The 25468-nt window shown below is 49.4% G+C and overlaps 1 protein-coding gene across 1 annotated transcript in view; it reads left to right on the forward strand.

Moving 5' to 3' along the window:
• WDR70 (WD repeat domain 70) overlaps positions 1 to 25468 on the forward strand; it is a 367195-nt gene that overhangs the window by 80214 nt on the left and 261513 nt on the right. The window contains exon 9 of the mRNA XM_075330392.1: positions 6668 to 6744. Coding sequence (XP_075186507.1) covers positions 6668 to 6744 — 77 coding nt within the window. The remainder of the gene's footprint in view (positions 1 to 6667; positions 6745 to 25468) is intronic.

The following is a 25468-nucleotide window of genomic DNA, read 5'->3' on the forward strand; positions in this document are numbered from 1 at the left end:
AGACGGCCGTGCTAACCACTGAGGCACTACAAGACGGCCGTGCTAACCACTGAGGCACTACAAGACGGCAGTGCTAATTACTGAGCTACCATGCCGCTAATAATAAAGTAGTGACGTTAAAAGGCCCTAACGTTCTGCATAGTAATAATAAAAAGCACATACTCTCCTCCCGAATGGGCACTCATCCTCTCCTCCAAGTGTTGTACGAGGCTAATGATGGGCTGCAGCGCTCACATGACGTCATAAGAGCGCTATGCAGGATACCTGCAGCCACCACTAGGGGGAGCTCACTGCATACTGTTTATACATTGAGTGCACTAATGACGTAGTTTACAGTTCTCTACAGAGCTCCCTCTAGTGGTGGTTGAAGGTAAGGAGTGTATGTTTTAGAGGGAAAGAAGTGAAGGATGGACCCAGCACCAAAATCCAGTATATTAAAATATCAAAAATTTATTAGGTTTTAAAAATCCAACGGATCCAAAACTTGGGAGAAGACGCATAAGCGCACTTTTTTCTTACTGTTTTAGAGGGAACCTGTCAGGTGCAATATGCAGTGAGAACCACGAGCAGTTCTGGGTGCATATTGCTAATCCCTGCCTAACCGTCACTGTATACACTAGCATAGATAGAGATGTATAGAAAAAGTATTTCTATAGATCTTTTATCATATGCTAATGAGCATGAAGACTAGTCCCTTGAGCGTTAGTTCCTTGGCCAGTCGCCCCAATTAGCATGTTAGTACGTCCCTGTGGGCATGCTAACATGCTACTGAATACGCAGCGTCACAGGATGATATCACTCACCTCTCCGCCGCCAGCGTGCCCAATGCTGGATTTCAGCTCAGTGCGCATAACCCCGGAGTTTGGTTCATTCGCACTATGAAGCCGGGTGTACGTGTCCTGGCTTCTAACTGAAGTAGTGCACATGACCCACACTCCGGGGTCATGCGCACTGAGCTGAAATTCAGCGTCGGGCGGCAATGGCAGCGGAGAGGTGAGTGAGAGCGTCCTCTGATGCTGCACATTCATTAGCATGTTAACATGCTAATGGGGCCGACTAGCCAAGGAAACTAATGCCCATGGGACTAGTCCCTGCGCTCATTAGCATACTATAAAAGATCTTAAGAAATACTTTTCCTAAAAATCTCTATCTATGCTACTAGATACAGGGACAGTTAGGCAGGGATTAGTAATATGCACCCAGAACTGCTCATGGATCTCACTGTATATTGTACCTGACAGGTTCCCTTTAAATGGTCATCTTGTCTTATAAAGTGATAGTAAATAGTCAGTATATGCCATAAGGTTAGAATCTGTGGCACCCTCTGTAATCAGCCACCACTAGGGGGAGCTCACTGCATACTGTTTATACATTGAATGCACTAATGACCCTGTTTACAGTTCTCTACAGAGCTCCCTCTAGTGGTGGCTGTAGGTAAGGAGTGTATGTTTTAAATGGTCATCTCGTCTTATAAAGTGATAGTAAATACTCAGTATAATATATGCCGTAAGGTTATAATCTGTGGCGCCCTCTGTAATCCGGACAAGAAGTGGCTGCAGTGCTGGTTTAGCATTTTGCCCAACTCTCCTTTTTCTGCACAGGAGAACTAAAAAAAAAATAGTTTTCAAGAGCTCAAATTCACTTTAAAGGGGTTCTCCATCCATGTATAACTGCTGGAGGTCTGACGGCTGGGACGCTTGTTGTGAATACGTTTTCCAGTTTGGGCTCCCTCTTGTGGTCAGTGCTGGCGGTGCAGTTGATTTGTAGAATGAAATCCACACACCTGTAGACGACTGGCAATCAGGGTCAGATTGGGCTATTTAACTGAGTAGTTTTCTCTTGTTACTTGCCGGTGGTCAATGTTTCCTGTGTGTTAAGGACATTCTATATCCAGCTCTGCTCACAGCCAGAACGCCTCTCAGATAAGTGGTCTTTGTACCTCTGCTGTTTGTTTTCCACTTTCTTGTTGTTTTTTTCTGCTTTGATACTAATGCATGATTCCTATTTTGTCTGTGTGGAGTTCTTGGTAGAATGGGATCATTCCCTGCTGGGAGTGTCTGTATACTTAGCTCCATGATTCTGCAAGGTATTGTGTTTTGTCATGCTTGGTATTAATTCAGTCCCTCATCTGTATTAGTGTTTTTGGATCCCAGTAACATCTGAGTGCTGATACAGTGGGGGAGAGGTTGTGTGACCTCAGGATTTTTCCATATCAGAAGTGCCGGTATACATTAGGGTTTTTACGGCTGCAGACAGTTGCTCTTTCCTATCCTTTTCTATAAAGATAGTTTGGGCCTCACCTTTGCTGAATCTGTCTTGTCTAGTTTTGTATTGTGTTTTTCTATATCACCGTAGGCTTTACATGTGGGGGGCTATCTTTGGGGGATTGCTCCGAGGCAGATTAGCTTTTTTATTTCTCTATCTGTGAGATTATTTCGTTCTCCGGCTGTGTCGAGGCATCTAGGTCATCGTAGGCTCGCCCCACGGCTACTTCTAGTTGTGTGTCAGGATTAGGTCTGCAGTCCGTTAAGGTTCCAACCACTCCGTTACTATTTGGGATTCTGGATTTTTTTATTTTCCTCGGTCCCTGAATCATAACAGACCGCACTGTTCCTAAGCATAAGGGACCCCCAAAGTTTCTAGTGATTTTGATCAGTAGTATTCATGCATGACCAACACTCCGTTCTTAAGATTAGTGCGGGCATCAGTGCCATTTAGCAGCTACTTCCATTGCCAGTGACCCACAGGTTGGAGACCCAGCTATTCAGGGGGACGTGTCTGCGGGGTGAGCAGCCACCTCTCCGTGACATGAAGGGAAGGATTTTGGCCGATAACTGATCACTGTGATCTCTAATGGACCATGCAGGGCAGCCATTGTGATGAAAGCGAGGGCGACGACCCCGTAATGAGGGCACGCAGAGAGCTACCTGGAGCCCAGTCCGATGGTGAAGATGAGGATCCGTCACAGTCGCGGTCGGGTTAGCAAAAAGATGGCGGTTTTGTTAGTGTTACGACAAGTTGAAGGATTTCGAGGCCAATGGAAAAACATTACACAAAAATGAAAATGTTTTGTCTGCAGCAGCCCGAGAGCTTCTATCATCGAATCCCAGTGGGAAAAGGAATGGAAATAATAAGTAAGGAAAGGGAAGATTGCCAACGTGCATGCCGATCTGGGGAGGAATGCGGCTCCCTGGTCCATGTATCTCCTGTACACAGCGAGGACATCTGCAGGGACTATACGATTCAGCGCGTCATCCCGTCATAACATTATGTTTATACAACAGTATGATTAGTAATGGAACATATAGTGGTATCATGTAGGTTTTGTTTTCCGAAGGTGCACCTGTTTTTCCCCTGCATGTAATAATTGTGTCATGTTAAGTATGTAAATGTACACCAGGACAAGGGAAGATCTGGGGTGCGGAGCAACACCGAGGGAAAAACCAGTGGATATGTTTAAAGGAAGGCCCTGGCGAGAGGAGAAAGGGGTCACCACCTCACACTCACCTGTGGCTGATCTCTGCACTTCCTGACTGTTACGTCACCACCAGAGTCCGCTCCAGCGACTTTTGCTCCGATCACCAGGCGACGCCGTGTTCCTGCCGTGGATGGTGCTGGTGGTGGGAGAGGAGTCGATGCCAGCGGCACCGGTGGGCACAGGCTCCGATCATCCACTGGGCTTGGTTATCTTGGGATCTGCAGTACAACTGGCTGACAGTGGGTGGCGTGTGTCTTCCAGCTGAAGTTGCCAGCGTTCAGCTACAGCCAATGGGAAGACACCACACCCTTCTTAGTTCCCGTCCTGTTTGCTGACCACTGCCAGAGATAGTTCTGATTTCCTGGCTCCTGGTCCGCCCTATTCTGTTTTGTGATTCCTGTGTGCTGATTTCTGCGTGTTTTCTGACTACCCTTCTGCCTGCTGTTTTTGTACCTCGCTGCCCAATCCGGATTTGACCTCTGCTACGTTTTCTGATTTCGTCCTTGCCTGCCGATTCTGTCCCTGTTCTGCTATTCCTGGTTTGACCCTGCCTGACGACTACTCTCATCAGACTACAGCCTTCCACAGGTAGTGATCTCCAGGGCCCTGTGTAATTCCAAATCCCTGTATAGGGGTTAAAGGGTTTCAGGGTTCTGGGGGTCCTGCTTGGTGAGTGGCTTCCCTCTAGCCTGTCCATTACATCCCATCTGAGTCTGTTGATCCAGCAGGCATTACACTGACGTCGCTAGACGGGTCCTTCACCTATGCGCCATCATATGCCTAGGCCCTCGCTGACCGTGAACTTACCCTGACTAGTGAGTAGGGAAGTGAGACATTAGTCCTACTACTACTACAATAAAGCAACATGGGGAAGGATGCAACAAATTGCAACCCAAAGTTTCTCCAGCAGGAAACTTCTCAGCTGCAACTAAAATGACACCTCAGCTTCTCCAGAGACAGGCTCCTTCAAAGTGGACAGTATAGAAATTCTATCACCAGCATGGAGTAAAGCCAGGAGTGGGTAAGTTTAGTGGAAGGGCGTGATGACAAGATGCTGCAGCTGTGATAAGGCTATGAGTAACCTCTGCTAGGATGGAAATAGTCCCTAACCCTTTTAGTATCAACTGAAAGGAAGTCCGCTCCAATACAAGATGTAATCTGTTGAAGCGACACACTCGTGGCAGTAAATCATGGATGAAGTGTCCGCTGGGCGTACACTTGGCCCAGGAGTGTCCAGTATATTCATCTCTAACCCAACTCATTTTTGATGTGCACGATTCCTCCACCATCATCCACAGTCGTCGCACTTGCTTTGTCCTGCAGTCATTCGGCGCTGTGTGAACACATCTGTTGTGATCAGAAGCCTTAAAGGGAGTCTGTCGTATGCAGCGAGCACTCATCTTTGCAGAGGATATAAATTTGCACCCTTTGGGATCCAATCACTGCCTCTGTTTTGCAGATAGTGAAGTTTAATCAAATATACTAATTAGGTGATTGCACTCGGGATGTGGGCAATAGGCTCATTGCACCGTACCCCCCCACCACTGGCTTTGCAGCTCTTGCCCCCTTCCCTGATGATTAACAGTGCAATGTGTCAATTATCACTGAGGTATGCAAAACTAGCGGGCGGGATAGTGCATCCCCGATGCACCCTAGTTAGCCTAGGCTTATATCCATGGAGACACTGTCAGTTTGGGCTGACAGACACCCAAATGGTACACTAAAAGATATACAGCTGTACTCTGAGATGCTAAAGTATGAAAACATTGAGTATAGGAATCTGGACATGCATTACTACTAAGGAAACAAATGTAAAAATGGAGACACCGCTCTTAAAAAGGGGCAGTTTTATGTGAGCCCAGTAGCCACAATCAAGGCGTATCTCTTTTTGCAGGGTCCCTATCTAAATGCTTCTCCCTGGGCTGAATAGCCTACAATTTTATGGGTGGGCAGTATCCAGCTAATAGAAAATTAAAAATCACCTTAAACTGGTGGGAAGGAGTGCTCAGTCAGAAGACCTTTCCTAACAGACAAGTGTGAACAGGTGCAAACTGATCATGAAATGTTCTTTAACAAATACACAGCTGCACTCTGAGACACTAAGGCGCGCAAACATTGAATATAGGACATGCATTACTGCTAAGAAAATAAAATGGAGACACTTAGTATGTAAAAAAGGCCTCTTTTTTTGGGAGCCCAGCAGCCAGCTTCAAGGCGTATCTCTTTTACTGGGTTCCTACTTAAGTGCCTCTACCCAAGTTGAATAGCCTACGAATTTATGGATAGGCAGTAACTGGCAAATAGAAAATTAAAACTAGCCTTAAGCTTGTGAGAAGTGCTCAGTCAGAAGACACTTCCTAACAGACAAGTGTGAACCGGTGCAAACTGAACATGAAATGTTCTCTAACAAATATACAGCTGCACTCTGAGACACTAAGGCACGCAAACATTGAATATAAGACATGCATTACTGCTAAGAAAATAAAATGGAGACACTTAGCATGTAAAAAAGGCCTTTATTATTTGAGCCTAGCAGCCAGCATCAAGACGTATCTCTTTTGCTTGGTCCCTGAGAGAGTAGGGTATGGGACAGTCACCACTCTTAAAAAGGCGTTCAGTGATCTCTAGCAATTTCTGAATAAAATGCTTAATGCAGAGCTGAGCGCTTCAAAGTGTACAGGGGACATACTAATTTGGCAAGAGGCGTTATAGCTCCCAGTTTTAAATGGACATTTTTCAGGAGGCATAACCGAGGAACAGCAGGACAGAGGATTTGAGAAAAAATGCTCCAGAATTTACTAAAACATGTCCGGAGCGGTGACAAGTCCTCTATAGATTGATAAAATTCCGATTACCTGCAGCCAACACTAGGGGGAGCTCAGGGGCTTACTGTATACTGTGTTATCATTGAGATCTATGGATAATCCATATGCAGTGGGCGCCCTCTAGTGGAGAATGTTATAATATTGACTATCTATACAGGGGATTTGGTGCTGTGTATTAGAAATCTAGGGCTCAGACCTCTACAATGATTTAATGTGAAATCAATGTTTCTCTTCACTGACAGCAAGCAGAGATCTTAAAAATGGTTAAAATCAGAGACTTTATAGAAATAATATAATTATTTTTTTGCAGGGAATATATTAGGATTTATTACTTTTATTAAGGCTTATTTTTTTTGTCTTTCAGGGACATACCGCCATGCTTAACGGGGGATGCTGGCACCCGAAGATAAAGGACGAGTTTCTGACGTGCTCCAATGATGGGTAGGTGGATGCGTATTCTCACTGCCTGATATGTTATAATCCTATCTATAGGGATGGACTCCTAGGGGACAGACTATGGCCATACGAGCCTCAGCGCTGCAGTATGAGCTCTACACAGTGTCATAAGCTTTCCATGCAGAGCAATATGAGCTTTGTGCGCTGCCATACAGGCCTTGCATATAGGGCATAATAAGCTCCCCACACTGCCAGCCTCGCTCCGTATGCTGCAATATGAGCTCTGTGCACTGCCGTAAAGGCTCTGCATAGTACAATATGTTCTGTGTGCTGTCATGAAGCCTCCGCGCATTGTAATATGAGCTCCACACACCGCAACGTGAGCTCCGCACATTGCCATACAGTCTCTGTGCACTGCAATATGGGCTCCGTGTTTTGACTTGCAGGCTCTGCGCAGTGCAACATGAGCTCTGCCCACTGCCGTACAGGCTCTGCGCAGTGCAACATGAGCTCTGCCCACTGCTGTACAGGCTCTGCGCAGTGCAACATGGGCTCCGTGTACTGCCATGCAGGCTCTGTGCAGTTCAACATGAGCTCCACCCACTGCCGAACAGGCTCTGCGCAGTGCAACATGAGCTCCACCCACTGCCGAACAGGCTCTGCGCAGTGCAACATGAGCTCCACCCACTGCCGAACAGGCTCTGCGCAGTGCAACATGAGCTCTACCCACTGCCGTATAGTCTCTGTGCAATGGAATTTGAGCTCTGTGTACTGCCATGCAGGCTTTGTGCAGTGCAATATGAACTCTGTCCTATGCGGTGAACAGCCTCTGCGCAGTGCAATATGAACTCCACCCTACCATTTGGGATCTCCACAGTGCCATACATGCTCTGTGCAGTGCAATAAGAGCTTTTCTTGGTACCATTTCAGCTCTGCATAATTCCATGCAGGCTCCGCGCAGTGCATTATAAGCTCTGTGCAGTACTATTTGTGCTTTGCACACTGCCGTACAGGCTCTACACACTGCAATATGAGCTCCGTGTGCTATCATTTTGGCTCTATGCACTGCCATACAGCCTCTGTGCAGTGCGAGAAGAGTGCTATGCTACCGTTCGGGGTCTGTGCAATGCTATATGAGCTCTACGCTATTAGGGCTCTGTGATAACATTCAGACTTTGCACAATGCCGTACAGGCTCTGTTGAGTGCAATAGGAGCTCCACTCTACCATTCAGGCTCTGCCCACTGCAATAGGAGCTCCACTCTACCATTCAGGCTCTGCCCACTGCAATATGAGGTCCACACTACCATTCAGGCTCTGCCCACTGCAATATGAGGTCCACACTACCATTCAGGCTCTGCACAGTGCAATATGAGGTCCGCACTACCATTCAGGCTCTGCACCGTGCAATATGAGGTCCGCCCTACCATTCAGGCTCTGCACAGTGCAATATGAGGTCCGCCCTACCATTCAGACTCTGCACAGTGCAATATGAGGTCCGCACTACCATTCAGGCTCTGCACAGTGCAATATGAGGTCCGCACTACCATTCCGGCTCTGCACCGTGCAATATGAGGTCTGCACTACCATTCAGGCTCTGCACAGTGCAATATGAGGTCCGCACTACCATTCAGGCTCTGCACCATGCAATATGAGGTCCGCACTACCATTCAGGCTTTGCACACTGCAATATGAGGTCTGCACTACCATTCAGGCTCTGCACAGTGCAATATGAGGTCCATACTACCATTCAGACTCTGCACATTGCAATATGAGGTCCACACTACCACTCAGGCTCTGCACAGTGCAATATGAGGTCCGCACTACCATTCAGACTCTGCACAGTGCAATATGAGGTCCATACTACCATTCAGACTCTGCACAGTGCAATATGAGGTCCGCACTACCACTCAGGCTCTGCACAGTGCAATATGAGGTCCGCACTACCATTCAGGCTCTGCACAGTGTAATATGAGGTCCGCACTACCATTCAGACTCTACACAGTGTAATATGAGGTCCGCACTACCATTCAGACTCTGCACAGTGCAATATGAGGTCCGCAATACCATTCAGACTCTGAACAGTGTAATATGAGGTCCGCACTACCATTCAGGCTCTGCACAGTGCAATATGAGGACCGCACTACCATTCAGGCTCTGCACCGTGCAATATGAGGTCCGCACTACCATTCAGGCTCTGCACCGTGCAATATGAGGTCCGCACTACCATTCAGGCTTTGCACACTGCAATATGAGATCCGCACTACCATTCAGGCTCTGCACAGTGCAATATGAGGTCTGCAATACCATTCAGGCTCTGCACAGTGCAATATGAGGTCCGCACTACCATTCAGGCTCTGCACCGTGCAATATGAGGTCCGCCCTACCATTCAGGCTCTGCACCGTGCAATATGAGGTCCGCCCTACCATTCAGGCTCTGCACACTGCAATATGAGGTCCGCACTACAATTCAGGCTCTGTGCAGTGCAATAGGAGGTCCACACTACCATTCAGGCTCAGTGCAGTGCAATATGAGGTCCGCACAACCATTCAGGCTCTGCACAGTGCAATATGAGGTCCATACTACCATTCAAGCTATGCACAGTGCAATATGAGGTCCGCAGTACCACTCAGGCTCTGCACAGTGCAATATGAGGTCCGCACTACCATTCAGACTCTGCACAGTGCAATATGAGGTCCGCACTACCATTCAGACTCTGCACAGTGCAATATGAGGTCCGCAATACCATTCAGACTCTGCACAGTGCAATATGAGGTCCGCACTACCATTCAGGCTCAGCACAGTTTAATATGAGGTCCGCACTACCATTCAGACTCTGCACAGTGCAATATGAGGTCCGCAATACCATTCAGACTCTGCACAGTGTAATATGAGGTCCGCACTACCATTCAGGCTCTGCACAGTGCAATATGAGGTCCACACTACCATTCAGGCTCTGCACAGTGCAATATGAGGTCCACACTACCATTCAGACTCTGCACAGTGCAATATGAGGTCCGCACTACCATTCAGGTTCTGCACAGTGCAATATGAGGTCCGCACTACCATTCAGGCTCTGCACAGTGCAATATGAGGTCCGCACTACCATTCAGGCTCTGCACCGTGCAATATGAGGTCCGCACTACCATTCAGACTCTGCACCGTGCAATATGCGGTCCGCACTACCATTCAGACTCTGCACAGTCCAATATGAGGTCAATACTACCATTTAGGCTCTGCGCAGTGCTGTACAGCATCTGTGGCACTTTTCTGATTGGAGTAGTTGTTCTCAGTATCCAGTTTTCCAGTGCGCCAGTTGGATAAACGCCTAATATATCGGTACCTGTAGCGCACTCACTTGCCCTTCTTACCTTATTATTTCCCCTTTCGTGGTCTTTTCTTTGCCTCCTCACTATCTCCATCTTTCCCTATCCTCCGTGTCGGAGCGGCTCCTTCATCACCGCTTTTATTTGACTGTTTTACGACTTCTCCTCTCTTGAGTAATTCTTTCCTAAATGGCTTTCATGCTGCTAATCATCGGGTCATTACCGGGGAGATACAGCAGGTCTTACACCCTGAATGACTTGTCTGTGTAGGGTTCAGGAATCCTCAGAAGTGTCCTACATGGGGTCATGACACCGGCTCACTCAGGTCCCGTCTCGAGTCATTTAGCCCTTTCATTGAGGTCGCTAACCTGCCCGCGTGCCATAACTTATCGTGGCTTTTCCTCTTCTCCGCTCACTTATCAGGGGATTTCTGGTTTCAAAGGATCTGTAATTGTTTTCCTTTTCTAGGATGACGGCCCCCATTGCTGGGATTTCATTCTCTTCCTATGAGACTTACTGACAGGTTCCAGCCTGTGCGACCGTCCGTCCGTCCATGTACAAAGGTGGAAGAATGTGAGCGGATTACATGGATTTGTGCAATACAATAGTATCTGTCCATCGGCAGCATAGAACCCATCGCCAGTTAAAATTTTAGAGGGGGTCTTCACTTTGGATCGGGTTTTGCCTGCACAGTTTCGTCAATATTAACTGTGTAATGTTTCGTTTTCCCTGTGGGGGCGCTCTGAGGGATTAAACACTATCCCCAACAATTACAACTGATTGGTCGGGTTCCCAACAGCAGGAGACCCTGTAATCAAGTGGGGATCAAAAAATGGGGATTTGAAAAATTGTATCGGCGCCCCTGAAAACACCTGGTCTGCTCACACTGCGAAACATTAAAAGAAGAAAACGGCTCTCTTGCTATTCCTTGTACTTATCCGGGGGGGGGGGGGGGCACTAGAGAAGAAGCTTTGCTGGGAGATTGCTGCTTCTTCTGAACCAGTATTGAAAAAAAAAATAAAGATGAATGATGTGTACAGAGTTGTTCCAATTAGCTGGTTTGGATACTTTTTTAAAGACGCTGATCTGTCTCTTTAAATGGTTCCTGCGAAGTCTTACTACGTCATCTCGTTTGATAGATAATGTGATACCTTATATTGTGAGCCCCAATCGGGACAGTGTTGCTGATGTAGTGGGGGTGGATCTGTGTCTCTACAGGAAGTGGGAGCGGGTCTGTGTCTTTACAGGAAGTGGGGGCGGGCCTGTGTGTCTACAGGAATTTGGGGAGGGTCTGTGTCTCTGCAGGAATTGGGGGCGGGTCTGTGTCTCTACAGGAAGTGGAGGCGGGTCTGTATCAGTATACAGGAAGTGGAGGCGGGTCTGTATCACTGTACAGGAAGTGTAGGCGGATCTGTATCACTGCACAGGAAGTGGAGACGGATCTGTATCACTGCACAGGAAGTGGAGACGGGTCTGTATCACTGTACAGGATGTGGAGGCGGGTCTGTATCACTGTACAGGAAGTGGAGGCGGCTCTGTATCACTGCACAGGAAGTGGAGACGGGTCTGTATCACTGTACAGGAAGTGGAGGCGGGTCTGTATCACTGTACAGGAAGTGGAGGCGGGTCTGTATCACTGTACAGGAAGTGGAGGCGGGTCTGTATCACTGTACAGGAAGTGGAGGCGGGTCTGTATCACTGTACAGGAAGTGGAGGCGGGTCTGTATCACTGTACAGGAAGTGGAGGCGGATCTGTATCACTGCACAGGAAGTGGAGGCAGGCCTTTATATCTACAGGATGTGGAGGCGGGTCTGTATCACTGCACAGGAAGTGGAGGCGGATCTGTATCACTGCACAGGAAGTGGAGGCAGGCCTTTATATCTATAGGATGTGGAGGTGGGTCTGAATCACTGTACAGGATGTGGAGGCTGGTCTTTATCTACAGGAAGTAGGGTCAGTTATCTGTGTCATTGCTCCTGTTCTCCTTTTTGCTAAGCTGCATACAAGCAGAACAGGGAGGTAAGCTCTCATTTCTGGTAAGACAAACAATTTGAGAACTATCATGAGCAATGAATGCTGGGACGGAAGAGGAAGCATTCTACCAGCACCTATAGTGCTGGCAGAATGCTGCTGAAGAGAAACTGCACTCTCACAAATAACAGATGGCAAGTTACAGAGCGTCAGAGTCAGAACAATTGTTGGACATAGTCTGGTGTGTGCTCCAAATGCTGTTTTATGTTGTGGGATATGAAGGCCTATGAGCATAGCCTTTTCTCCAGGTTCTGTGTGAGAGGGCAGGTGCACTTTAAGGCTATGTGTCCACGCTGCGGAAAATGCGCGGATTTTGCCGCGGATTTCTCGCGGAAAATCCGTGGATTTCCCGAAAATCTGCAGCACAGGTACTTCCCAGCCATTTCTATGGCATTTTGGAAATGCTGTGCCCACGCTGGGGATTTTTCCGAAGCGGATTTCGTGCGGATTTTGGTCCGGAAAAATCTGCAACATGTCAATTATTGTTGCGGATTTTCATCCGGATTTTGGCTTTAAAATTGGGGAAAAAAAAAAAATCCGCACCAAAACCCGCATCAAATTTGCGGCAAATCCGCACCTTTGAAAAGGTGCGGATTTTGCGGGAAAGCTGCGGATTTTGATGCAGAAAAATCCGCAGCTACATTCTCCCGTGGACACATAGCCTATGGCAGTGATGGCGAACCTATGGCACGCGTGCCACCAGGGGCACGCTGAGCCCATTCTGCTGGCACGCGTGCTGTCGCTCGATCCTGCAGCTTTGGTCTGCTAGTGCAGTCGCGCCGGCAGATCAAATCTGTGTTGGAGCGGAGGAGACATTTCTCCTCCGCTCTGACACTCCTCCTCCCCCAGGCTGCAGGTGTGTTGCCTAGGAGACGGAGGAGCGTCAGAGAGCGGCGCCAGCGCCGTCTGCTGGCCGCGTGGGAACTGAGCAGCGTGCAGCGGTGGAGCGGGTGCAGGAAGGTAAGTTGTGTGTTGTTTTTTTTTGTGTTTTTTTTTTTTTTTATATAACTCGTGTGCGGCAGCGCCAGCATGGGGTGGGGGAACGCACATGACAGCGTGGGGTGGGAGAGGGGGAACGCACATGGCAGCGTGGGGTGGGAGAGGGGGAACGCACATGCCAGCGTGGGGTGGGAGAGGGGGAACGCACATGGCAGCGTGGGGTGGGAGAGGGGGAACGCACATGGCAGCGTGGGGTGGGAGAGGGGGAACGCACATGGCAGCGTGGGGTGGGGGAACGCACATGGCAGCGTGGGGTGGGAGAGGGGGAACGCACATGGCAGCGTGGGGTGGGAGAGGGGGAACGCACATGCCAGCGTGGGGTGGGAGAGGGGGAACGCACATGGCAGCGTGGGGTGGGAGAGGGGGAACGCACATGCCAGCGTGGGGTGGGAGAGGGGGAACGCACATGGCAGCGTGGGGTGGGGGAACGCACATGGCAGCGTGGGGTGGGAGAGGGGGAACGCACATGGCAGCGTGGGGTGGGAGAGGGGGAACGCACATGCCAGCGTGGGGTGGGAGAGGGGGAACGCACATGGCAGCGTGGGGTGGGGGAACGCACATGCCAGCGGGGGGTGGGAGAGGGGGAACGCACATGGCAGCGTGGGGTGGGAGAGGGGGAACGCACATGCCAGCGTGGGGTGGGGGAGGGGGAACGCACATGGCAGCGTGGGGTGGGGGAACGCACATGGCAGCGTGTGGTGGGAGAGGGGGAACGCACATGCCAGCGTGGGGTGGGAGAGGGGGAACGCACATGCCAGCGTGGGGTGGGAGAGGGGGAACGCACATGCCAGCGTGGGGTGGGAGAGGGGGAACGCACATGCCAGCGTGGGGTGGGAGAGGGGGAACGCACATGCCAGCGTGGGGTGGGAGAGGGGGAACGCACATGCCAGCGTGGGGTGGGAGAGGGGGAACGCACATGCCAGCGTGGGGTGGGAGAGGGGGAACGCACATGCCAGCGTGGGGTGGGAGAGGGGGAACGCACATGGCAGCGTGGGGTGGGAGAGGGGGAACGCACATGGCAGCGTGGGGTGGGAGAGGGGGAACGCACATGGCAGCGTGGGGTGGGAGAGGGGGAACGCACATGGCAGCGTGGGGTGGGAGAGGGGGAACGCACATGGCAGCGTGGGGTGGGAGAGGGGGAACGCACATGGCAGCGTGGGGTGGGAGAGGGGGAACGCACATGCCAGCGTGGGGTGGGAGAGGGGGAACGCACATGCCAGCGTGGGGTGGGGGAACGCACATGGCAGCGGGGGGTGGGAGAGGGGGAACGCACATGGCAGCGTGGGGTGGGAGAGGGGGAACGCACATGGCAGCGTGGGGTGGGAGAGGGGGAACGCACATGCCAGCGTGGGGTGGGAGAGGGGGAACGCACATGGCAGCGTGGGGTGGGGGAACGCACATGCCAGCGGGGGGTGGGAGAGGGGGAACACACATGGCAGCGTGGGGTGGGAGAGGGGGAACGCACATGCCAGCGTGGGGTGGGAGAGGGGGAACGCACATGGCAGCGTGGGGTGGGGGAACGCACATGCCAGCGGGGGGTGGGAGAGGGGGAACACACATGGCAGCGTGGGGTGGGAGAGGGGGAACGCACATGCCAGCGTGGGGTGGGGGAGGGGGAACGCACATGGCAGCGTGGGGTGGGGGAACGCACATGGCAGCGTGTGGTGGGAGAGGGGGAACGCACATGCCAGCGTGGGGTGGGAGAGGGGGAACGCACATGCCAGCGTGGGGTGGGAGAGGGGGAATGCACATGCCAGCATGGGGTGGGAGAGGGGGAATGCACATGCCAGCGTGGGGTGGGAGAGGGGGAACGCACATGCCAGCGTGGGGTGGGAGAGGGGGAACGCACATGGCAGCGTGGGGTGGGAGAGGGGGAACGCACATGGCAGCGTGGGGTGGGAGAGGGGGAACGCACATGGCAGCGTGGGGTGGGAGAGGGGGAACGCACATGCCAGCGTGGGGTGGGAGAGGGGGAACGCACATGCCAGCGTGGGGTGCGGGAACGCACATGGCAGCGGGGGGTGGGAGAGGGGGAACGCACATGGCAGCGTGGGGAGGGAGAGGGGGAACGCACATGGCAGCGTGGGGTGGGAGAGGGGGAACGCACATGCCAGCGTGGGGTGGGAGAGGGGGAACGCACATGGCAGCGTGGGGTGGGGGAACGCACATGCCAGTGGGGGGTGGGAGAGGGGGAACGCACATGGCAGCGTGGGGTGGGAGAGGGGGAACGCACATGCCAGCGTGGGGTGGGGGAGGGGGAACGCACATGGCAGCGTGGGGTGGGGGAACGCACATGGCAGCGTGTGGTGGGAGAGGGGGAACGCACATGCCAGCGTGGGGTGGGAGAGGGGGAACGCACATGCCAGCGTGGGGTGGGAGAGGGGGAACGCACATGCCAGCGTGGGGTGGGAGAGGGGGAACGCACATGCCAGCGTGGGGTGGGAGAGGGGGAATGCACATGCCAGCGTGGGGTGGGAGAGGGGGAACGCACATGCCAGCGTGGGGTGGGAGAGGGGGAACGCACATGCCAGCGTGGGGTGGGAGAGGGGGAACGCACATGCCAGCGTGGGGTGGGAGAGGGGGAACGCACATGGCAGCGTGGGGTGGGCGAACGCACATGGCAGCGTGGGGTGGGGGAACGCACATGGCAGCGTGGGGTGGGGGAACGCACATGGCAACGTGGGGTGGGGGAACGCACATGGCAGCGTGGGGTGGGGGAATGCACATGGCAGCGTGGGGTGGGGGAACGCACATGGCAGCGTGGGGTGGGGGAACGCACATGGCAGCGTGGGGTGGGGGAACGCACATGGCAGCGTGGGGTGGGGGAATATGCATGGCAGGATGGGGAAAACATGCATGCCAGGATGGAGGAAACATGCATGCGAGGATGGAGGAAACATGCATGCCAGGATGGAGGAAACATGCATGCCAGGATGGAGGAAACATGCATGCCAGGATGGGGAAACATGCATGCCAGGATGGAGGAAACATGCATGCCAGGATGGAGGAAACATGCATGCCAGGATGGAGGAAACATGCATGCCAGGATGGAGGAAACATGCATGCCAGGATGGAGGAAACATGCATGCCAGGATGGAGAAAACATGCATGTCAGGATGGAGGAAACATGCATGCCAGGATGGAGGAAACATGCATGCCAGGATGGAGGAAACATGCATGCCAGGATGGAGGAAACATGCATGCCAGGATGGAGGAAACATGCATGCCAGGATGGAGGAAACATGCATGCCAGGATGGAGGAAACATGCATGCCAGGATGGAGGAAACATGCATGCCAGGATGGAGGAAACATGCATGCCAGGATGGGGAAACATGCATGCCAGGATGGAGGAAACATGCATGCCAGGATGGAGGAAACATGCATGCCAGGATGGAGGAAACATGCATGCCAGGATGGAGGAAACATGCATGCCAGGATGGAGGAAACATGCATGCCAGGATGGAGGAAACATGCATGCCAGGATGGGGAAAGCATGCATGCCAGGATGGAGGAAACATGCATGCCAGGATGGGGAAAACATGCATGCCAGGATGGAGGAAACATGCATGCCAGGATGGAGGAAACATGCATGCCAGGATGGAGGAAACATGCATGCCAGGATGGAGGAAACATGCATGCCAGGATGGAGGAAACATGCATGCCAGGATGGAGGAAACATGCATGCCAGGATGGAGGAAACATGCATGCCAGGATGGAGGAAACATGCATGCCAGGATGGAGGAAACATGCATGCCAGGATGGAGGAAACATGCATGCCAGGATGGAGGAAACATGCATGCCAGGATGGGGAAACATACATGCCAGGATGGGGAAACATGCATGGCAGGATGGAGGAAACATGCATGCCAGGATGGGGAAACATGCATGCCAGGATGGAGGAAACATGCATGCCAGGATGGAGGAAACATGCATGCCAGGATGGAGGAAACATGCATGCCAGGATGGGGAAACCTGCATGCCAGGATGGAGGAAACATGCATGCCAGGATGGAGGAAACATGCATGCCAGGATGGGGAAACATGCATGCCAGGATGGAGGAAACATGCATGCCAGGATGGAGGAAACATGCATGCCAGGATGTAGGAAACATGCATGCCAGGATGGGGAAACATGCATGCCAGGATGGAGGAAACATGCATGCCAGGATGGAGAAAACATGCATGCCAGGATGGAGAAAACATGCATGCCAGGATGGAGGAAACATGCATACCAGGATGGAGGAAACATGCATACCAGGATGGAGGAAACATGCATGCCAGGATGGGGAAACATGCATGCCAGGATGTAGGAAACATGCATGCCAGGATGGAGGAAACATGCATGCCAGGATGGAGGAAACATGCATGCCAGGATGTAGGAAACATGCATGCCAGGATGTAGGAAACATGCATGCCAGGATGTAGGAAACATGCATGCCAGGATGTAGGAAACATGCATGCCAGGATGGAGGAAACATGCATGCCAGGATGGAGGAAACATGCATGCCAGGATGTAGGAAACATGCCACGATAGGGTACATTTACCAGGAAGGGGTACATTTACCTGGATGGGGTAAATTAACCAGGATTGGGAACATTTACCAGGAATGGGGTACATGCCGGGATGGGGGAACATTTACAAGGATGGGCAATATGTCAGGATGGGGTACATTTACCAGCATGGGGGAACATGCCAGAATGGGTAACATTTACCAGGACGGAGGACATTTACCAGGATGGGGCCGTGATGGAGACAAATATACCAGAATGTAGGAAATATATATCAGGATGGGGGACATGTTTACCAGGAAGTGGCAAGGAAGGGGGACAGAACTACACAATGATGGGGAGGGGAGCCACTCGTACGTCTTTATGGGATTTCAAGATGTTCTGACTTTGAAATGTAGATGTGGATTACAGGGTGACATCTGATTGCATTCCAGGCTAAAATCTGTGTCTAATATGCTGCAATTTTTTTCCCAGAAAGATCAATCCAACTGCTGTGTCTGGAAAGGGCAGGTGCTCAGCTCCAATGTGTGGTAAGCATGAGCGTGATACCCCCTGCTGAAGAGAAGACGGCAAAGGTAAGATTAAAATCAATTCTTTATATAATAGGATTGGTTGGCACTTCGGAAAAAAAATTGGGTTTAGGGCTACAGTTTGGGCACTCGGCCTGTAAAAGGTTCGCCATGACTGGCCTATGGCTTCCTAGGGATCATGAAATATTCCATTGCATGCTTCTCAGTGCTTTACGTTTGTGGTCAAACTTTATATATATTTTTTTTTCTGCAAAATTACAAATTGCAGTTGCCTGTCAGACCTGTGTATAGTCCCCGGACGTGATGCACATGAAGTTCTCTGCCTGCTGATGGGGCCAGGGTTATCACATATCTGTAGGTAGGATTGGCCTCTTTATGAGCAGGGCTTCGGGCAGGGGGTCGCCTGCTTTGTTTTGGGGTCATTGGCTTTATTAGGTTTGGTAAGTGTCTGTTTGTTTTAAGCCACTCATGTGAAGTTTGACCTCCAGCTATAAAGAGGGAAGAAAAAAAAAGAAGACTCCCAAGAATTTCAGACCCATTAGTGGTAGTGAGAAGCCTGAATGAGATTTAATTACCTGGAGAAATCGGGCGAGAACTAAGTGGGCGAGCACGACCTACAGACCCGAGACACCTAAGTGACTATCATTGTAGGTATTCCACATGGCGTAAAATTCCACGTGACCGGTCATGTGTCGCTCCACATTATAACACCATTTACAACTTACACTGATGGGTTAAAAAAAGTTTTTATAAAAAAAGTTAGGTAAAGTTGTACCCCCCAATGAAGACGGCTGCATCGCCCCCAACATCTCTTCTAAACGTCCGGTGACACGACAGCCTTCATTATTGGTGGCACTTCTGCAGACTTTGGGATTAAAGCGCTTTAAAAAAAAATTATTGTTGAATTTTTCAATTTTTCAGAGTCCTCATCTTTTGGGTAGAGAACAGTTTTTTTCAATCTCTTCATTTCCATCTCTTTTTCTCTTAATCTGTACCTCAATCTTTCCCTCTAAAATTCTCTCTTATCTCTCTGTTGAGAACCCATCCTGCCCTGCGATATACAGATAACTCCTATGTAATGACTTATTTCTCTTGGGGTGACACTCTTAGGAATTCCAACGCTAACTGTGAGGTGTCTGAGCAGATCACAGCTGATCTGTTCTCCCCTGGGGAACCTATGTCCTCCCCTAGGTGTGCCGTGTGATGACCCCTGTTCTCTTCCTGATGTCCCTGATTTGTTCCTGGTGTCCCTGAGCTGTTCCCGGTGTCCCTGAGCTGTTCCCGATGACCCTGAGCTGTTCCCGATGTCCCTGAGCTGTTCCCGATGTCCCTGAGCTGTTCCCGATGTCCCTGAGCTGTTCCCGATGACCCTGAGCTGTTCCCGATGACCCTGAGCTGTTCCCGATGTCCCTGAGCTGTTCCCGATGTCCCTGAGCTGTTCCCAATGTCCCTGAGCTGTTCCCGATGTCCCTGAGTTGTTTCTTATGCCCCTGATTTGTTCCTGATGTCCCTGAGCTGTCCCCCATGTCCCTGAGTCGTCCCCCATGTCCCTGAGCTGTTTTCGGTTCCCCCCCTACTTGTTACCGATGTCCCTGAGCTGTCCCCGATGTCCCTGTGCTGTTTTCGGTGCCCCCCTACTTGTTCCCGATGTCCCTGAGCTGGCCTCTATGTCACTGAGCTGTTTTTAATGCCCCCTACTTGTTGCTGATGCCTCCTACTTGTTGCTGATCCCCCCTACTTGTTGCTGATCCCCCCTACTTGTTGCTGATGCCCCCTGCTTGTTGCTGATGCCCCCTGCTTGTTGCTGATGCCTCCTACTTCTTCCTAAGATCCCCAGACTTTTTCCTGGTGCCCTTGTTCCATTTCCGGTGCTCCTTTTCTTCTTCTGGTGTCCCTTTTCTCCTACTGGTGCCCCTAACTAATTCCTGGTGCTCCTAACTTCTTGCTTCTTCTCCTGACTTCTTCCCGGGCCCCCGACTTTTTCCCAGTGTCGTTGAACTTTTCCTGATGCCCTTGCCCTTTTCCTACGTGCTCTTGACTCTTTTCTGTTGCCCCTTTTCCATTCCTGGTGCTCCTTTTCTCCTTCTGGTGCCCCTGAATAATTCCTGATGCCCCTAACTTCTTACTGCTGCCCCTGACTTCTTCCCGTTGCCCACGACTTCTCCCCGTTGCCTCCATTCTATTCCCGGCGCCCCCGGCCTCTTCCTGGTGCCCCCGGCCTCTTCCCGGCGCCCCTATCCTCTGCTGATAATATACTATGTAGATTGGAGGTGGTGGAGGAACTCTGTCTCTAGCCCCTCCTATCTACATAGAACCTCATCAGCACCAGCTGTCCTCTTGTCTCTTAGTAATGGGAAAATCTGTGTTTGCTGAATACAGAATTTACTTAGAAATTGAGAATTTTGGGAAGAGAAATCCGCTTCTTTCTCTTCCCAAAATTCTCAATTTCTAAGTAAATTTTGTATTCAGCAAACACAGATTTTGGGAAGAGAAAGAAGCGGATTTCTCTTATAAGATATATTACAAAATTTCTTATTTTAATGTGTACCATTGATTTATTGCCTAAAAATAAAAATGATAGTGACTCCTTTAGGTTGAGCACTGAACATTTTTAACTTTTGGTGTTGCTGAAAATTTTAGAAAAAAAACAAACAAAATATTTTTAGGTTGTAGGAGACGGAATCTTCTTTTCTGTTGAATTTGTTGTAGTGTCCTGTAATAATAAGAAATGTGCGGAGGAGGCCGGGGATTGCTTCGCCCCGTAATTTACAAGTCGCCTTCTACTTCTCACCGTGTCTTTCTTTTGCGATCTTCAATTACATGAACTGAGCAGGGTCCTAATAGAAATGTAACCGAGAGGCAAATTAAAGAAGATACGTAAACTGCTACTTACTGTCCAAACATGCAATCCTGCTAATTAGCTGTGGTGCGGCTATCACATTCGCAGCGGCTCGCCTTTCATTCTCGGCTGACGCTCAGCTTGGTTTCCCGGCCGTAGCATAATACCCCCCTGCCCATAAATAAGATCCTTTCGGACGCCTTCCTTCCGCCACATCCTTATTTTATTTATTCTACTCCTTGATACATCCTGATGGTTCTGTCGCATGGTTCGGTCTATGGTTTTATATCAATTTTTTGGGAAAAAAGACCAAAAAAAAAATCCTTTACTCCATTACCAGTCTATACACGTTTCAAAGGTATTGCATTTTTTTGCTCTGAAAGTTGCTCCAGGGCTTATTTTCAGGGGGTCCCATGAACCATAATCCACATTTATTCAGATACTAGCTGTACTACCCGGCTTCGCCCGGGTTAATAACTGCTGCTAACAAAATAGAATGTATTAACAAAAATGTATTCTGCACACAAAAACCACAAAACAAATAGATATAAATGTAATTATTAAAAGGCAAAAACTAAGCTAATAGAAGCATTTCACAACATCAGATTTAACATCCTATGACCTCACACATTCTGAGAATGTCCTTTGTTGCCTATATTAACCAATCAGATCTCAGATTAATTAACTGTAGCAAAATAGAAGCTGAGCTGTGATTGGTTGCTATTGGCAGCCTGATAAATCTCCAGGCAACAGAAAGCCCTCCCCCTGACAGTATATATTAGCTCACACATACACATATAGACAGGTCATGTGACTGACAGCTGCCGGATTTCCTATGTGGTACATTTGTTGTTCTTGTAGTTTGGCTGCTTATTAATCAGATGTTTATTTGTGAAGGATAACACCAGACTTGTGTGTGTTTAGGGTGATTATGTGGTGAGGTTGGTGTATGTGTGGTGAGATGTGTGCTGAGGGTGGTATATGTGTTCAGGCACATGGTAGTGTGTGGTGCATTTTGTGTGTGTGTTCATATCCCCGAGTCCGGTGAGTATCCCATGTCGGGGCCCCACCTTAGCAGCTGTACGGTATATACTCTTTGGCGCCATCGCTCTCATTCTTTAAGTCCCCCTTGTTTACATCTGGCAGCTGTCAATTTGCCCCCAACACTTTTCGTTTCACTTTTTTCCCATTATGTAGATAGGGGCAAAATTGATTGGTAAATTGGAATGCGCTGGGTTAAAATTTCGCCTCACAACATAGCACCCGGCGCTGCAAGGGATAGTAACTGTCTCTCTGTTTCTCTCCCATTCTCTGTCTGTCTCCCCCTCTGTATATATCTCTCTGTCTCTCTCTATCTCTTTGTCTGTCTGTCTCTTTCTTTGTCTGTCTCAATCTCTTTCCCGGTCTATCTATCTCTTTCCCTGTCTGTCACTTTCCCTGTCTGTCACTTCCTGTCTGTCACTTTCCCTCTCTTTCCCTGTTTTTCTCTTTCCCTGTCAGTCTGTCTCTTTGTCTGTGTCTGTCTCTTACCCTGTCTGTCTGTTTCTTACCCTGTCTGTGTCTGTCTCTTTCCCTGGCTGCATTGTGACACGCCAGCATTCCATATAAGGGCGTGGCTGCGCATTCTTCTGAAGTTCTGGCTGTACTGTGGCTCCCAGCTCCATTCGCTTTAATGGAGGCAGGTTTTTTGGCGAATAACTGTAAAGAGCGGGGTTAAAATTTCCCCTCGAAATATAGCCTATGACGCTCTCGGGGTCCAGAAGTGTGAGCATGCAAAATTTTGTGGCTGTAGCTGCGAAGGTGCGGATGCCAATCCAGGACATACATACATACATACATACACACACACACACACACACACACACACACACACACACACACACACACACACACACACACATACATACATACATACATACATACATACATACATACATACATACATACATACATACATACATACATACATACACATATACATACACACACATTCAGGTTTATATATTAGATAATCGTCTTCGCATTCTGGAACATCAACATTTTGTGTTAATCCTATTACTGGCTCAGATGCACATTTTCTTATCTCATCCTCTTTTCTCATGGTGTAGAACCCGTCCTTTAGTGGTGGGTACAGACCATATTTACAAAGCTTTAAATTACCTGCTTATTATTCTCTATATATGGCTACGTTTACCCCAAAAAGAAAGCAGACACCCCCTAAAAGAATCGCACTTACCAGACCCCAAACAATTAGGGTTGGCAAGTGAATGGGCTCTCACATACAGATCTGCATCACTGTGAGGTCCCCCTGCTTTCTACAGTGGTTGGCTCCCCCTTTGTGACTGGAAGCGGTATCACATACGTGGAGTGATACTGGTACCCGATCTGTGTGTGAGAGCTGCAGATCAATGCAGCTGGAACGGCAAGGGACCTGACGGCAGCACACATCTCTGTGTGAGAGCCCATCCACCATCTGCACAAGCCAATTGTAATTATATGAGGTCTGGTGAGTGCGTTTTTTATTTTTGTGGCAGGAGGGTCTGCTTTTTTTTGGGGATTTCTGCTTTTTCTGATTGTGTCCTGCTGTATTCTTTAATTTTTTTTTTTTTAGCTGCTACGACAATTCCCTATCAAACTACAACTAGGGCTTATTTTTGGAGTAGGGCTCATATTTTAAGCATACTCCAAAAAAATCCTACTAGGGCTTATTTATAGAGTAGAGCTTATATTTTAAGCATACTCCAAAAGGCCCCAAAAAATCCTACTAGGGCTTATTTTTGGAATAGGGCTTATATTTTTAGCATACTCCAAAAAGCCCCAAAAATCATACTAGCGCTTGTTTTTGGAGTAGGTCTTATTTTTTTCCTTGCTTTTCAACCATCGATGAGCTCTTAGGGCAACAGTCCCTTGATGATAAACTGACCATTGGATCACTTTTCGGACCCTGGAATTCAGAGGTGATCTGTCGTACAACTTGTATACAGCACTTAAAACGGGGAAAGAAGCGTTGCACAGTTCACAGGCCTTTGGTGTACTGAGCGGATGTTCTTTGTCCCCCTTCTGCTCTGGGTAATAGATGATGATCCAGACCTGTCCTTATTAACTCATTATTAGCGTCTTTTCTGATTAGCTCTCCTGGTGCGACATCGTTATTGTAACACGGCACAGGCATGATGTCGGACCAGGTCTAATAATCGGAAGAGGCGCCGAGGTTGCTGGCCGGTCGGTGGAAGCTCACATGTGGCTGCTGGATCAGGGCCTACTGTTGAGGTGAGACTACAAAGGGTCCCTTAATGTCTGACTGCCCTTTTCAGATTATCTGGGATGTCATGTGTGCACACGAGAAAGAAATAACAGACTTAAATCGGTTATGAGCTTCCTCTCATGACGGACGCCGAAGAAATTCTGCTCAGTTTATTGTTCACAAAACTTTTATAGTTCTAGGGAAGAAAAGGGTGTAGACAAAATATAGTCCAATCAAATATCGCAGGTCGGGCTCGGGGCATAGTTCCTACTGGATTGGTTAGTCCAAACTTTGAATATTCTTCCTTGTGCTCATCATCTTGGGTGTCGTCCAGGATGTAGGAGCCATCTTTAAGTTACAAGTGCTGGCATATTGTATTAAGGAAAACCACTGAATATATATATATATATATATATATATATATATATATATAATATAAAATCTCTATTAGTACAGACCAAAAGTTTGGACACACCTTCTCATCTCTAGAACAACTGTTAAGAGGAGACTTTGTGCAGCAGGCCTTCATGGTAAAATAGCTGCTAGGAAACCACTGCTAAGGACAGGCAACAAGCAGAAGAGACTTGTTTGGGCTAAAGAACACAAGGAATGGACATTAGACCAGTGGAAATCTGTGCTTTGGTCTGATGAGTCCAAATTTGAGATCTTTGGATCCAACCACCCTGTCTTTGTAGAAAAGGTGAACGGATGGACTCTACATGCCTGATTCCCACCGTGAAGCATGGAGGAGGAGGTGTGATGGTGTGGGGGGGCTTTGCTGGTGACACTGTTGGGGATTTATTCAAAATTGAAGGCATACAGAACCAGCATGACTACCACAGCATCTTGCAGTAGCGTGCTATTCCATCTGGTTTGCGTTTAGTTGGACCATCATTTATTTTTCAACAGGACAATGACCCCAAACACACCTCCAGGCTGTGTAAGGGCTATTTGACTAAGAAGGAGAGTGATGGGGTGCTACGCCAGATGATCTGGCCTCCACAGTCACCAGACCTGAACCCAATCGAGATGGTTTGGGGTGAGCTGGACCGCAGAGTGAAGGCAAAACGGTCAACAAGTGCTAAGCATGTCTGGGAACTCCTTCAAGACTGTTGGAAGACCATTTCCGGTGACTACCTCTTGAAGCTCATCAAGAGAATGCCAAGAGTGTGCAAAGCAGTAATCAAAACAAAAGGGGGATACTTTGAAGAACCTAGAATATAAGACATATTTTCAGTTGTTTCACACTGTTTTGTTAAGTATTTCATTCCACATGGGGTAATTCATAGT

The sequence above is a fragment of the Anomaloglossus baeobatrachus genome, chromosome 1, assembly GCF_048569485.1.
Source record: "Anomaloglossus baeobatrachus isolate aAnoBae1 chromosome 1, aAnoBae1.hap1, whole genome shotgun sequence".
Taxonomy (NCBI): Eukaryota; Metazoa; Chordata; class Amphibia; order Anura; family Aromobatidae; genus Anomaloglossus; species Anomaloglossus baeobatrachus.